General features: G+C 33.9%; 1 protein-coding gene across 6 annotated transcripts in view; it reads right to left on the bottom strand.

The window, feature by feature from the left end:
• CEP290 (centrosomal protein 290) overlaps positions 1-12,110 on the bottom strand; it is a 94,538-nt gene that overhangs the window by 79,692 nt on the left and 2,736 nt on the right. For all 6 annotated transcript variants that reach the window (XM_045204460.3, XM_045204405.3, XM_045204493.3 and 3 more), the window contains exons 6-10: positions 11,063-11,206; positions 4,801-4,854; positions 3,918-4,070; positions 3,211-3,393; positions 2,471-2,560 (exon numbers count right to left, since the gene is read on the bottom strand). In XM_045204460.3, coding sequence (XP_045060395.2) covers positions 2,471-2,560; positions 3,211-3,393; positions 3,918-4,070; positions 4,801-4,854; positions 11,063-11,206 — 624 coding nt within the window. The remainder of the gene's footprint in view (positions 1-2,470; positions 2,561-3,210; positions 3,394-3,917; positions 4,071-4,800; positions 4,855-11,062; positions 11,207-12,110) is intronic.

The following is a 12,110-nucleotide window of genomic DNA, read 5'->3' as shown; positions in this document are numbered from 1 at the left end:
ACTATGTATGGTGATGAATATTAACTGAACGTACTGTGGTGTGCTCATTTCGCTATGTATACAAATATCAAACCATTACACTGTACACCTGAAACGAATGTATGTTACGTCAATTATACCTCAGCGTTTTAAAAAAAGGTATCTTGTGTTCTTTGCTAGGACTAAATATCAACATCGATCTATAAATTAATTTATAAATTGAATAGATTTATACCCAATAAAATAACTAAGGTATTTTTTAAAACTTCTTCTAAAATACACATTAAAAGTGCATTTATAAGGGCCCTGGCTGGTGTGGCTCACTGGATTGAGCATGGGTCTGCAAACTGAAAGGTCACCAGTTCAATTCCCAGTCAGGGCACATGCCTGGGCTGAGGGCCAGATCCATGGATGGGTGCGTGTGAGAGGCAACTGATCAGTATGTCTGTCACACAATGATGTTTCTCTCCCTCTCCTTCTCCCTCCCTTCCCTTCTCTCTAAAAAATAAATAAAATATTTAAAAAAAAATACTTCTATAAAGAAAAGTCTAAGAATAGAAAATGAGAACAACTTTTTCAAATATTTAAGCATAGTAATAATGAAAACAAGTATACATGGTTAAAAGAATAGATCAATCAGTACAAAAAGAACAGCTCTAAAATAAATTCAATAGGAGTTTTGTATGTAATAAATATGGAACTGAACTTAAGGAGAAAAATGATAAAATATTCAATAAGTTATGTTTGGACAACAGACTAGCTCCAGTGCATCCATATCTCATGCATCACACCAAAATGAGTTATATATGCTTCAAAGATCTGAATGTAAACAATGAAGCCAGAAGACACTAGAAGAAAATATGAAAAAATAATTGTATATACAGAATCCTTTCTAATTATGATATAAAGACCAAAAGTAATTTTAAAATACAATAAATTTAACTAAATAACATATAAAAAGATACCTCATAGCAAAAAATACCATAAAGCCAAAAGACAAGTGACAAACTAAAAGAATATATTTGCAATATATATCACAATTATACTTGTAGCAATTTATTCTACAGATAAGCATTTTCAAAATAATGAATATACAAAGATATTCATTAAAACATTGTTTCTAGCAGCAAAAAATGGAAACCTCTTAAACATCACACAATAGGGAATCAATTAAATAAGTAACATATCTACAATGCTCTTCGAAAGATAGTTAGCAAAAACAAAGTGCAAAAAAATACACGTGCTACCATCTTTTCTCCCCAAATTAAATATGATTAGAACAACTTTTTTCCCCAGGGAATAGTAAGGTATGGCTTACGGGTCAGATTTGGTCTGCTCTCTGTTTTTCTAAAAATTTGCAGGAAAAGAACCTTGCTCATTCATTTATGTATTGTCTATGATTGCTTTCATGCTACAATAGCAGGATTGAGGAATTATAACAGAAGCAAATGTTCTAAAATATTTACTCCCCACCTTTTACAGAAAGTTTCCTGACCTCTAATTGATTCTGAGGGTCTCATTTCCAGGGCTTCTGCCTTTGTTTAAATTTTTTTTTAAAGATTTTATTTATTTATTTTTAGATAGATGGGAAGGGAGGGAGAGAAAGAAGGAAAGAAGCATCAATGTGTGGTTGCCTCTCACTTGCCCCCTACTGGGGACCTGGCCCACAACCCAGGCATGTGGCCTGATTGGGAACTGAACCGGCGACCCTTTGGTTTGCAGGCCGGTGCTCAATCCACTGAGCCACACCAACCAGGGCTGTTTAAAATATAAATTATCTGAGCTTTGTTACCAGATGATAAGAAATCCCAAATAACCAATAAGATTTATGTAAACCCTGTTAGAAACACTGTTTATAGAGGTAATAGCTTTTATAACTAAAATTGTTTATGCAGAATAATTTCAGACTTTTTTCAAAATATGCAAGCATTACAATCCTAACTTCTGATATGGTAAGGCTGGAGATACGGCTGTGGTTGGAGAATGGAGAGGAGGAAGAGACTTTTGAAAAGACATCTCAATTGATTCTGAAAGATCCCTTTCTTTACTCCCATTGCCAGAGAATGTCAAAAGCTTGATTCATCTGATGTGAAAGGAGAGTGAGAAAAACTGACTCTAAACTAAAATGTAACCTGGAACTACATAATTAATTTATAAAAGGTAACTATGATTTATGTGAAAATATTTAAATTTACTTAGAATTATCTATTTTAGATGACAAATGCATTATATTTTGGATTCAGACTCCTATCAAAAAGTTTAGTTTCAAGTTAACTCATTGACATAAGAGAGCTCATTCAATAACAAATAAGCTAGAGGGTTATGTAGGACAGTTCTTAAGAGTTTTCCTAGCTAAGACATTTAGTACACCTTTCTAAATGCCTCATAAAAATGTCATTAACTATTGCAAGGCCTTTAAAGAAAACTAAGAGTAAAAAATTGAAATCTAAACAGCAAATGAAAAAGCCATTGTATCAGTTGAATAAGGCACCTTCCATTCTTCTACTTTTGCATTGACAGCTACCATGATGGGATCATCTTCTTCATTTTTTGCTCTTAGAAGATCTGTAAGCTCCTTCACCTAAAAGGCAACAATTATTTCAAGACTTGTTGCACATTAGTGCAATATATACATATGTATTATATATGAAAATTTATAAATACATTATACACATAATAAGCATATACATACACATATATAAACATACAAGTGTGTATGTGTTACTGAAGCAGTTCTGTAGTTAGAAGTGACATTTAATGGTTTCTACATCTTTACAGTTGTGTAATTGTTTTTCATTACTAGAGAATTATATTTTTAAGCATTGTTATGTTTCTGAAATAAGTTTAACCCCATGTAAGTGTGAACGATATATTGGTTTCTTTGATATTTATAGCATATTTAAGGTGTAAAATTAAACTTTATGCTCCATAGGACTTCAAGAGTCTTTGGTAGAAAATTCCCATAATTATCAGCTTTGCAGGACTATCTACACATTCATTCAGGTATCACCTGTATACCCTACATGGCAAGAATTATGAGGTATATTTAATGGGATTAGAGAAAACACATATGAAGAAATAGATCAGCAAGACAACATGTTACAGTATAAAATGACATACTATAGCATATGACAAAAATTCACAAAAAGATAAAGTACTATCTACTTTCAAATAATTAGTAATGAGGCAATTTGACGTCTGTAAAAATGTTAGTCCAACAGAAATTCTTACTTGAAGCCGATAATGATCATTTTCTTTTTTTAATTGGTCCATTATAGTATCTGTCTGATGCACAATAGCTTTCATTCTATTATATTCATCAGTCATCTTCTCCATTTCCTGTACAGACTCTTCTAGATTTTTTCTCATTTCTTGGTTCTGAACTTCAATTTTCTCATTAGCTTCTGTTAAAGTCTACGAAAGTTAAAGACATTAAAGAAAGTTAAAAAAATTAAGAAACTGAAAGTTAAACTAAATGAAAATTAAATGGAGTCCTAAGTATCTGTTGGAGAAAAGAGAATTCTTTACAGATCTTTAGCATCAACAGCTGTTGTCCTGATACACCAAAATTGTGCATTTGATTCCTGGTCAGGGCACACACAAGAATAAACCGATGAATGCATAAATAAGCGGAACAACAAATCAATGCCTCTCTTTCTCTTTCATCAATAAATAAAAATTTTTTAAAAAGTAAATATCAAGAAAGCTTTATCTAAGGATCTTAGTTCTTCTTAAACAATGCCCAAGAAGCATATAAAACAATAAATTTGCAAGAAGATCTGCAACTTCAAAGATGCAATTTATTTCATATTTTACTAGTAAATAGTTATAAATTTACACTAAAGACTTTAAATGTAGGGCTAAATAGTAGGTCAAATTATAATGAAATTAAAGTTTTATAAGAATCATTGTTTTTAAGTGACTTCTATCCATTTTACCTGAATTTCATCCAGATATTGAACAAGCTCATAGTTTTTTTTAGACAACTGTGAGCGATAGTCACTGTCCTCTCCTCTTCTTGATAAAAGAGTTTCTTTTTGCGAGTCTATTTGTTTCTGATAGTCAGTAACATCTTGACGAAGTTGTTCATTCTGAAGACAGACCAAACACAATATTCTATTTAAAAACTCTCCAAAAAATTTTTTTGTACTCTAAATAGTGATCTCAAAACGTATCTTTAAAATCCCAAGATTTCACCATCCTTAAAGCCTCACCTTTTTCTTTAGACGTTTGTTCTCCAGGAAAGGACAGGAAAGGGTAATTAGAAATGAGAAAGGCAATATAAAATTAAAAATAATAATTAGAAATTAAAATGAAAATGTAGGAGGATGAGATATTATTTTGGGTAAACAAATAAAGCAAGAATATTAATTATTAACCAAAAAAAGAACATCTTGATTTTGTTAAAAGGATAAGAACTACCAGGATAAACAAGGTACAAACATTATTTGGCTCTGAAAAACCAAATAATAATTAGAACTGACAAGATCTCATGAACAAAAATTTTAAAAGAGTAATGGATAAAATAAGAGAAGACAGAAATCCAGTCATAAATTCTATTAACAAACTAGCAAAGAATAGCTAATAAAAGAGAGAGCTAGATTTATCCACATAGACCTAAGAGATGAACGTAGTATTTAATGGCATTGCCCCTAGATTTATTTTCTACTTCCCTGAGACAAAGTCATATCATAAAATCAGCCAGCCTGAAAACATCATTTACTTAGATGATTCCAATTCCAGTTACCATATAAATTTATGAAAACTTCCTTTAAAAGTATATTTGTTGAACCACCGCAACTACTAAAATTTTTTACCAACCTCTCTTCTTAATTTGCTGTTTTCATTTTCTGCTTCTTCATTTCGAAGAGCCAACTAGAAAAGTAAGTAATAAATATATAAATAAAATTTAGCAGTAATTCAATATAACATCAGGTTTTCATCTAATCAATTTAAATTTTAAATCTTCTCCAATAAAGTAGAGAATATTTAATTACTAAGGACTTCATATCAACCTAAGACATAAATAATAGGACAAAAATTTTGAAAACTGAGAATTAGGAAGGATAAAACAGGTTAAGTTTTTTTTAAAAATCTAAAAACAAACCGTTGAAAAACTCTAAGCAAAGAACACAGAAAATAAAAACATTGTCCCCTTCCCCTGACCAAATCCTAATAATGAGTAGTGTTCTGTCCAAGGTCTTTATCATTTCACAGTTGTTCTATCTCAGGACTAGAATACTGATTACTTTTAGTGAACATTAAATTAGTTATAAGGCACTACCTAATAGTTTTAAAAAATATTAAATCAGACTGGCCTAGGTTTATATACATTGTCCAACAATTTCCAGTAAAATGTGAACAAGTCATTTAACATCTCTAAAATTCAGTTTTCTTATCTCATATGTTTATGTAAAAATTAAGTATGATGTATATAAAGTCCTCAGCACAATGCTCATGCACGGAATAGAAAAAAAATTTGTATTGTTTTCTTTACCACATATACATAATTTCACTTGTTGAAAAACTACAGACCACGTCAGAGCACCACCACTCTGCCCCTGCAGAGCTGATCCTCCACGGAGGGTAGAGATTGACAGTCAGTGGTCATGGCCAGTCCTTACAGGTGACTGGCCTGGATAAATTCCTCCCATTGACCTGCCAATAGCAACCAAGGCTCCAATACAAGAGGAGGGTGTACTCAGCCCACACGAAGAGTGCACCTTGAGTACCCAGCTTGGGTGATAGGGGTGGCTGTGCCACTGGACCCTACAGGACACCTAGTACATTAGACCACACTACCAAGACACAGAGTAAAAGCAGCTCTACCTAATACACAGAAACAAATACAGGGGGGGCTGCCAAAGTGGAGACAAAGAAACATGGCCCAAATGAAAGAATAGATCAAAACTCCAGAAAAAGAACTAAACAAAATGTGGATAAGCAATCCTTCCAGATGAAGAGTTCAAAACACTGTTTAAAGGATGCTCAAGGAACTCAGTGATGACCTCAGCAGCATAAAAAAGAACCAGTCAGAAATGAAGGATACACTAATTGAAATAAAGAACAATTTACAGGGAAACAACAGTAGAGTGGATGAAGCTAAGAATCAAATCAATTATTTGGAATATAAAGAAGAAAAAAACAACCAATCAGAACAACAAGAAAAAAGAATCCAAAAAATGAGGATACTGTAAGCAGCCTCTGGGACAACGTCAAACACTCCAACATTTGCATCATAGGGGTGCCAGAAGGAGAATAGAAAGAGCAAGAAATTGGAAATCTATTTGAAAAATTAATGAAAGAAAACTTCCCTAATTTGGTAAAGGAAATAGACATGCAAGGCCAGGAAGCACAGAGAGAGTCCCACACAAGATGGAGGCAAAAGGCCCACTCCAAGACACATCATAATTAGAATGCCAAAGGTTAAAGAGAGAATCTTAATGCAGCAAGAGAAAAGCAGTTAGTTACCTACAAAGGAGTTCCCATATAACTGTTAGCTGATTTCTCAAAAGAAACTTTGCAGGCAAGAAGGGATTGGCAAAAAATATTTGAAGTCATGAAAAGCAGACACCTACAGCCAAGACTGCTGTCAAAGCTATCATTTAGAATTGAAGGGCAGATAAAGAGCTTCCCAGACAAGAGAAAGCTAAAGGAGTTCATCATCATCAAATCACTATTATAGGAAATGTTAAAGGGACTTATTTAAGAAAAAGAAGATCAAAACTATGAACAACAAAATGGCAAAAATGCATATCAACAATGGATTCTTAAAAACTAAGAAAATGAAGAACAGAGACAGAATCATGGATACTGAGAGCATTTTGATGGTTGCCAGACGGGAGGGGGGTGTGGGGAAATAGTGATTTGGTGAGGGGATTAATTAGAAGTACAAAAAGGTAGTTACAAAACAGCCATGGGGATGTAAAGTACAGTATAGGAAATGGAGAAGCCAAAGAACTTATATGCATGACTCATGGGCGTGAACAATGGTGTGAGGATCACCTGAGGGAATAGAACGTGCTGAGTGGAGGGGAGCGAAGGGAAAAAATGTGAGACAACTGTAATAGCATAATCAAAAAATATAGTTAAAAAATAATTTCACTTGTAATTCTTTTATTTAGTTTCCCCTAACAGGCACATATCATAATCATTATTATAGATATCTTTCACCTGTTGTCCTTTCCCAATCCTCTTATGACCTTTTACTTTCGTTCTTCCTGCCAATTATCATATAGCTAAAATTCTATGATAATTAATCAATTACAATATGTAACCCTTGACTTAACCTTAGCATTGGGTAGGGAGACTATGACGGATATTATTGTATCAATAGAGAAAATATGAGTATGGACCATATGTTAAATAACAATATTGAGTTCATATTATATTTCTTTAGTATGCTGATTACATAGTGATTATGTTAGAGAATACCGCACTTTTCAGGCGAAACATACTGAAATTCTTAAGTATGAAGTATCATGATATCTGTATTTGAATATAATGTATCATAAGATCCACAACCAATCCTCAATGGCTCGGCAATAAGAATGAGGGACAGAGAGGGAGAAAGAGAGAGAGAGAGAAATATGTCTGTTTGTGCAAAGATACACAGAATGATAAAGCAAACATGGCACAATGGTAACAATTGTCGAACTTATATTAATAGTATGTGGTGTTATGTTTCTCACAATCTTTATGATGATGTGGAAGTTTTCAAAATTAAAGTTTAAAGAAAGTTCATAATAATATGCAATATGCTATACAAATCTTAAAAGTTACCTATTATTATTATTATTGTTATTTTTATTATTGTATGGGAGCTAAGAAAATCTTGTTGTTTTGAATTTAAAAAATTTATCAGAGAGATGTAAAGAACTTAACACTCAAGCACTTACCACTACTGATAACTGTTTTTTCCATAGATTTTGAACATCATACTCTTGACATTTGTCCTTTCTTGAGGACAAATGTTCCTCAAACATTCTCTGTTCCTTGAAACATCTCTTCCTATTTTATTAGATATTTCTATGTGTCAGACATCTATCTAACAAGAATTTCTGTGGCTTTAATATCTAGGCAAAATCCTTCTCATCTATCCAGTACCTCTTGTGAATTCTATATCCACAGGTATCCCTTTTGAATATGTACATAGAGTACATGTATAAAACTGAAATAATAATCGCAAACCTAAACTCCTCGTGTCCCTTCTAAGTGAATGAATGACACTATCCACTTAACTAGTGGCCCCACTCAGAAAATTAGGTGCATTCCTCTTCCCCAACAACCAATCATTCAACATATCCAATTACATCTCCATCTCTCAAATGTGTCTATGTCCCTACCCCCCCAGTCATTACTTTAATTAGTCCAACATTATGCTTGCCTGAAATGCCTCCTAACTACTCTTTGCCCCCTTCAATCCACTCTCTACAGAGTAAAGGCATAGAATTGATCATGATAGCCCTAAGTTCAAAATTCTTCATCGGCTTCTTTGAGAAAAAAGACCAAATTCCTCAGGAACAGGCTTTTGCTTCTCTCTCCAGAAGATCCTGCATGTTAAAACTGGAAGGCAGGATGTAGTACAGTGGTTAAGAGCACAGACTCTTAATTACGTTTGGATTCAAACCTTGGCTTTACCACTTATTAATTGTGTAACTGTGGGCAATTACCTTACTGTGTCTCAGTTTGTTCATCTGTAGCATGGAGGAAATGTCACCTATTTCATATAAGTATCAAGTTGGTCCAAAGGTTGTGGGTTATTGTTAAGCCAATTATCATATAAGTATCTGATGAAGAACAATCAATTAATGCATATAAAGTGTCTGGCCTGTAGTAAGGACTTTTATGTTATTTTTATCTATACTTCAGCCAAAATAAATAATTGCAGTTTCCTAACTACATCATGCTCTCTTACTGCTAGGTCTTAGCAAATACTGTATCGTCTACTCAGAATGCCCTTTTCATACTAGCTGTTATGGCTCAGTGGATTGAGTGCTGGCCTGTGAACCAAAAGGTCGCTGGTTTGATTCCCAGTCAAGGCACATGCCTAAGCTGTAGGCCAGGGCCCCAGTTGGGGTCATGCTAAAGGCAATTGATCATTATTTATCTCCCTCTCTTTCTCCTCCCCTCCCTCTCCTTCTAAAAATAAATAAATAAAATCTTTTTAAAAAACCAAAAATAGAATGCCCTTTTCTTAACCATCATGTATACACCCCATTCCCTTTTCCAGGTAACTTACTTCAGGTCTCAGTTTAAAGATCACTTTCTGAAACTCAAGACTGATTTAGGTATTACTCCCCAGAGCATCCCAAAATATTCTTTCATATATTTGTACCCCTAGAGTATTATCTCCATGTTACAATTGTTACTGATGGTAAGTATCACTGAGAAATGGAATATAGTTAGATGCCCACTATATCTCTCGCATTTAGTAAATTATCCAGCATCCTGTAAAATACTCAGTAAAACTGAATGACTGGTTACAGATAAAGAAGTTGTCAAAGCAACTCATAACCATATTCCACTTAAAGGAACCTAGCAGCTGCAAAAGTACACAGGTCATATATTCAAGTTTTCTGTGTTTGTGCCTATGAATAAAGATAATAATCTAAGATATGAACGAACAGGTAGTGCTGAGTAGCTGAGGGTGTGTGGTATGAATAGTATAAAGGTGACTAATATATGGGCTAGCTAGACAGGAAACCACACATACAGAGACCCCCCGAAGTAGCTGCATTACTGTATAGCACAGGTTGAATCCTTTATGATTATTCAGAAATCTACAGGTCTGTTGTTTTACTGAGTCAACAAAACAGATAATGCTCTAAAACACAGGTGGCAAACACTAGGCCTGCGGGCCAAATCCAGCCCTCCACCTTGTTTTATCCAGCCCGGCACCTTGTCTCTACCCAGTGACAGCACTGAGCTCTCCCTTAACTGTTAAGTAGTTACATTTATACCGTCCTAAAATTACATTCGGCCCTTTGAAGGCAGCCTCCAGTCTGATGTGACCCCTGGTGAAAATGAGTTTGACACCCCTGCTCTAAGAGCTTAATCTTAACCCTTAGGTGGGATTAATCCATACTTGTTCTACTGTATAACTCTTCCAAATTACACAGATAAATCAAGAATGGGAATGCTTTTTCTTACAAATCAATCTATGATGGATTCTCTTTAAACAGAAACCCTAAAAATCGTTGTTTACTTAAAGTTTAAAACCATCTATTTCTAAGAGAACAATAGATAACATAAGATTATTAGGATGTAATACAACATTGACCTTCTAAGGAACAAAAAGGTAGAAAAAGCTTCTGGGTATCAGGGACAGGACAGTTACCACAACTGGGCACTGAACTCTGTACTAAGTTTACTGACGGCTGAGACAAAATAAAAAACACATTATTTTCTGACAGGAAATACAAATTTATCTATAAAAAATTGTTCCTCAAACAAAATTTAAGTGACGTTGCATGATTTTATAAATCACAAAGACTAATACGAGGTAATAGCAAAATATGCTTGTATAAAAGATGAAATGCCATGATTTTAAATATTCATTGATTTACAAAATACTGACATCAACACAACTTCTTAAGAACCCACATATTTCATAAAGTGAAGTACACCTGAAAACAAGAAATCTGATTATTATTAAATACATCATTAAAAGATTAATTTCTAAGTCTATTATAAATACAAAAAATACCTTTCCCCCCAAATAAACTATGGCAAATTAAAAAAATCAAATTTTTGAATGCCTGTTAATTTCTTCATACCAGTTTTCCAGAACAAGTCATCAATGTAAGCAGACAATTCTAGTCTTGAGAAAAATGTACTTCTGAATATAAAGAATTAATCTCCACATCACATTCACTTGAAGAACCTGATCTATTATATTTTAAAGATGTGATGAGAACACAAATTGTGATATCAAACCTTAGAGATGAGCACACAGCAATTTTCACATATAAATACAAACATAAAAATTGGTATTGTTATCAATAATTATAAAAAGCATAAGCAGGTGTTTTTTTTCAGGTAACTTGACCAGTTAAAATTCATTGAAAAAAATGTGCCTCACTTGTTCATTAACTTTCTTCTCTTTCTCCAACTCCTTTTCCATGTCCTCCAATTCTCTATCTTTTTGTTCCAATTGCTTTTCCAGTTGGCGAATTTCATCACGTAAAAACCGGGTGTCACGTCCACCTGTAGACTGCAGCGCCATCTTGAAGTAATAAACCAAAAGTATAAAACATTATATTTGGAGAGTCAAATGAATCAACAACAAACAAATAATTACCTTGACTTTAAATATGTACTATAATCAGCATCAGATGTTCAAAATCATGCTAGCTTAAAAAACATTTTTTTAAAAAGTTTAACTTATTTAGGCTTTAGTTCACAGGCTGACAACCCCCTAAGCTCTTCCAGAGCCACCCAGAGCTATGAAGAATTGACCAGCAATTATTCAAGCTCTATTATAGCGTCTGAGCCAGACTAAAGTGCGAAGTCACAGAACACAGATGATGAACTATGAAAGTTCCCCTGAGCATCAGAGCTCCGAAACCAGGTTCCAAACCACCTGAGCCTCCATCCCAGTTACTGAATCCTGGTGCTCTTACCCTGCCCTTAACCTCATATCACAGACTATTTAGACCAGTGTTATTAAGAGGACTTTCTAGGATAACGGAAATGTTCTCTACATTCTCCAGTATAGTAGCTATTATCCACATGTGGCTATTGAGCACTTGAAATGTGGCTAGTGAAACTGAAGAGCTGAATGTTTAGTTTTAATTATAATGAATTTAAATGTCAATAGCTCCAAGTCATTAGTGCTACTGTATTGAACAGCCTACCTGCAAACTGAAGTCTTCTATACACATCCATTCTTTTCCCCTTCTTCCTTTTAAAGTCTGATCCTTCTACATCACATTCCTTCTTACAGTCTCAGGAATCTCTATGTATTCAGTTTCGTAATAATACATTTATATTTTGGCTCTTGGCTTTCTCAAAAGCTGTTTCTTCTACCATACCCTCTGTCACTATTCCTCAAATTCCCACGTGCCTCACTCCGCCTGTTATTGGTAACCCTTTGTATATCCTTCTAGACTGTAGGCTAAGATTCTTGA

Source organism: Desmodus rotundus, chromosome 3 (assembly GCF_022682495.2).
Source record: "Desmodus rotundus isolate HL8 chromosome 3, HLdesRot8A.1, whole genome shotgun sequence".
NCBI lineage: Eukaryota > Metazoa > Chordata > Mammalia > Chiroptera > Phyllostomidae > Desmodus > Desmodus rotundus.
The sequence above is the reverse complement of the archived record's forward strand: the minus strand, read 5'-3'. Positions and strand labels throughout refer to the sequence as shown.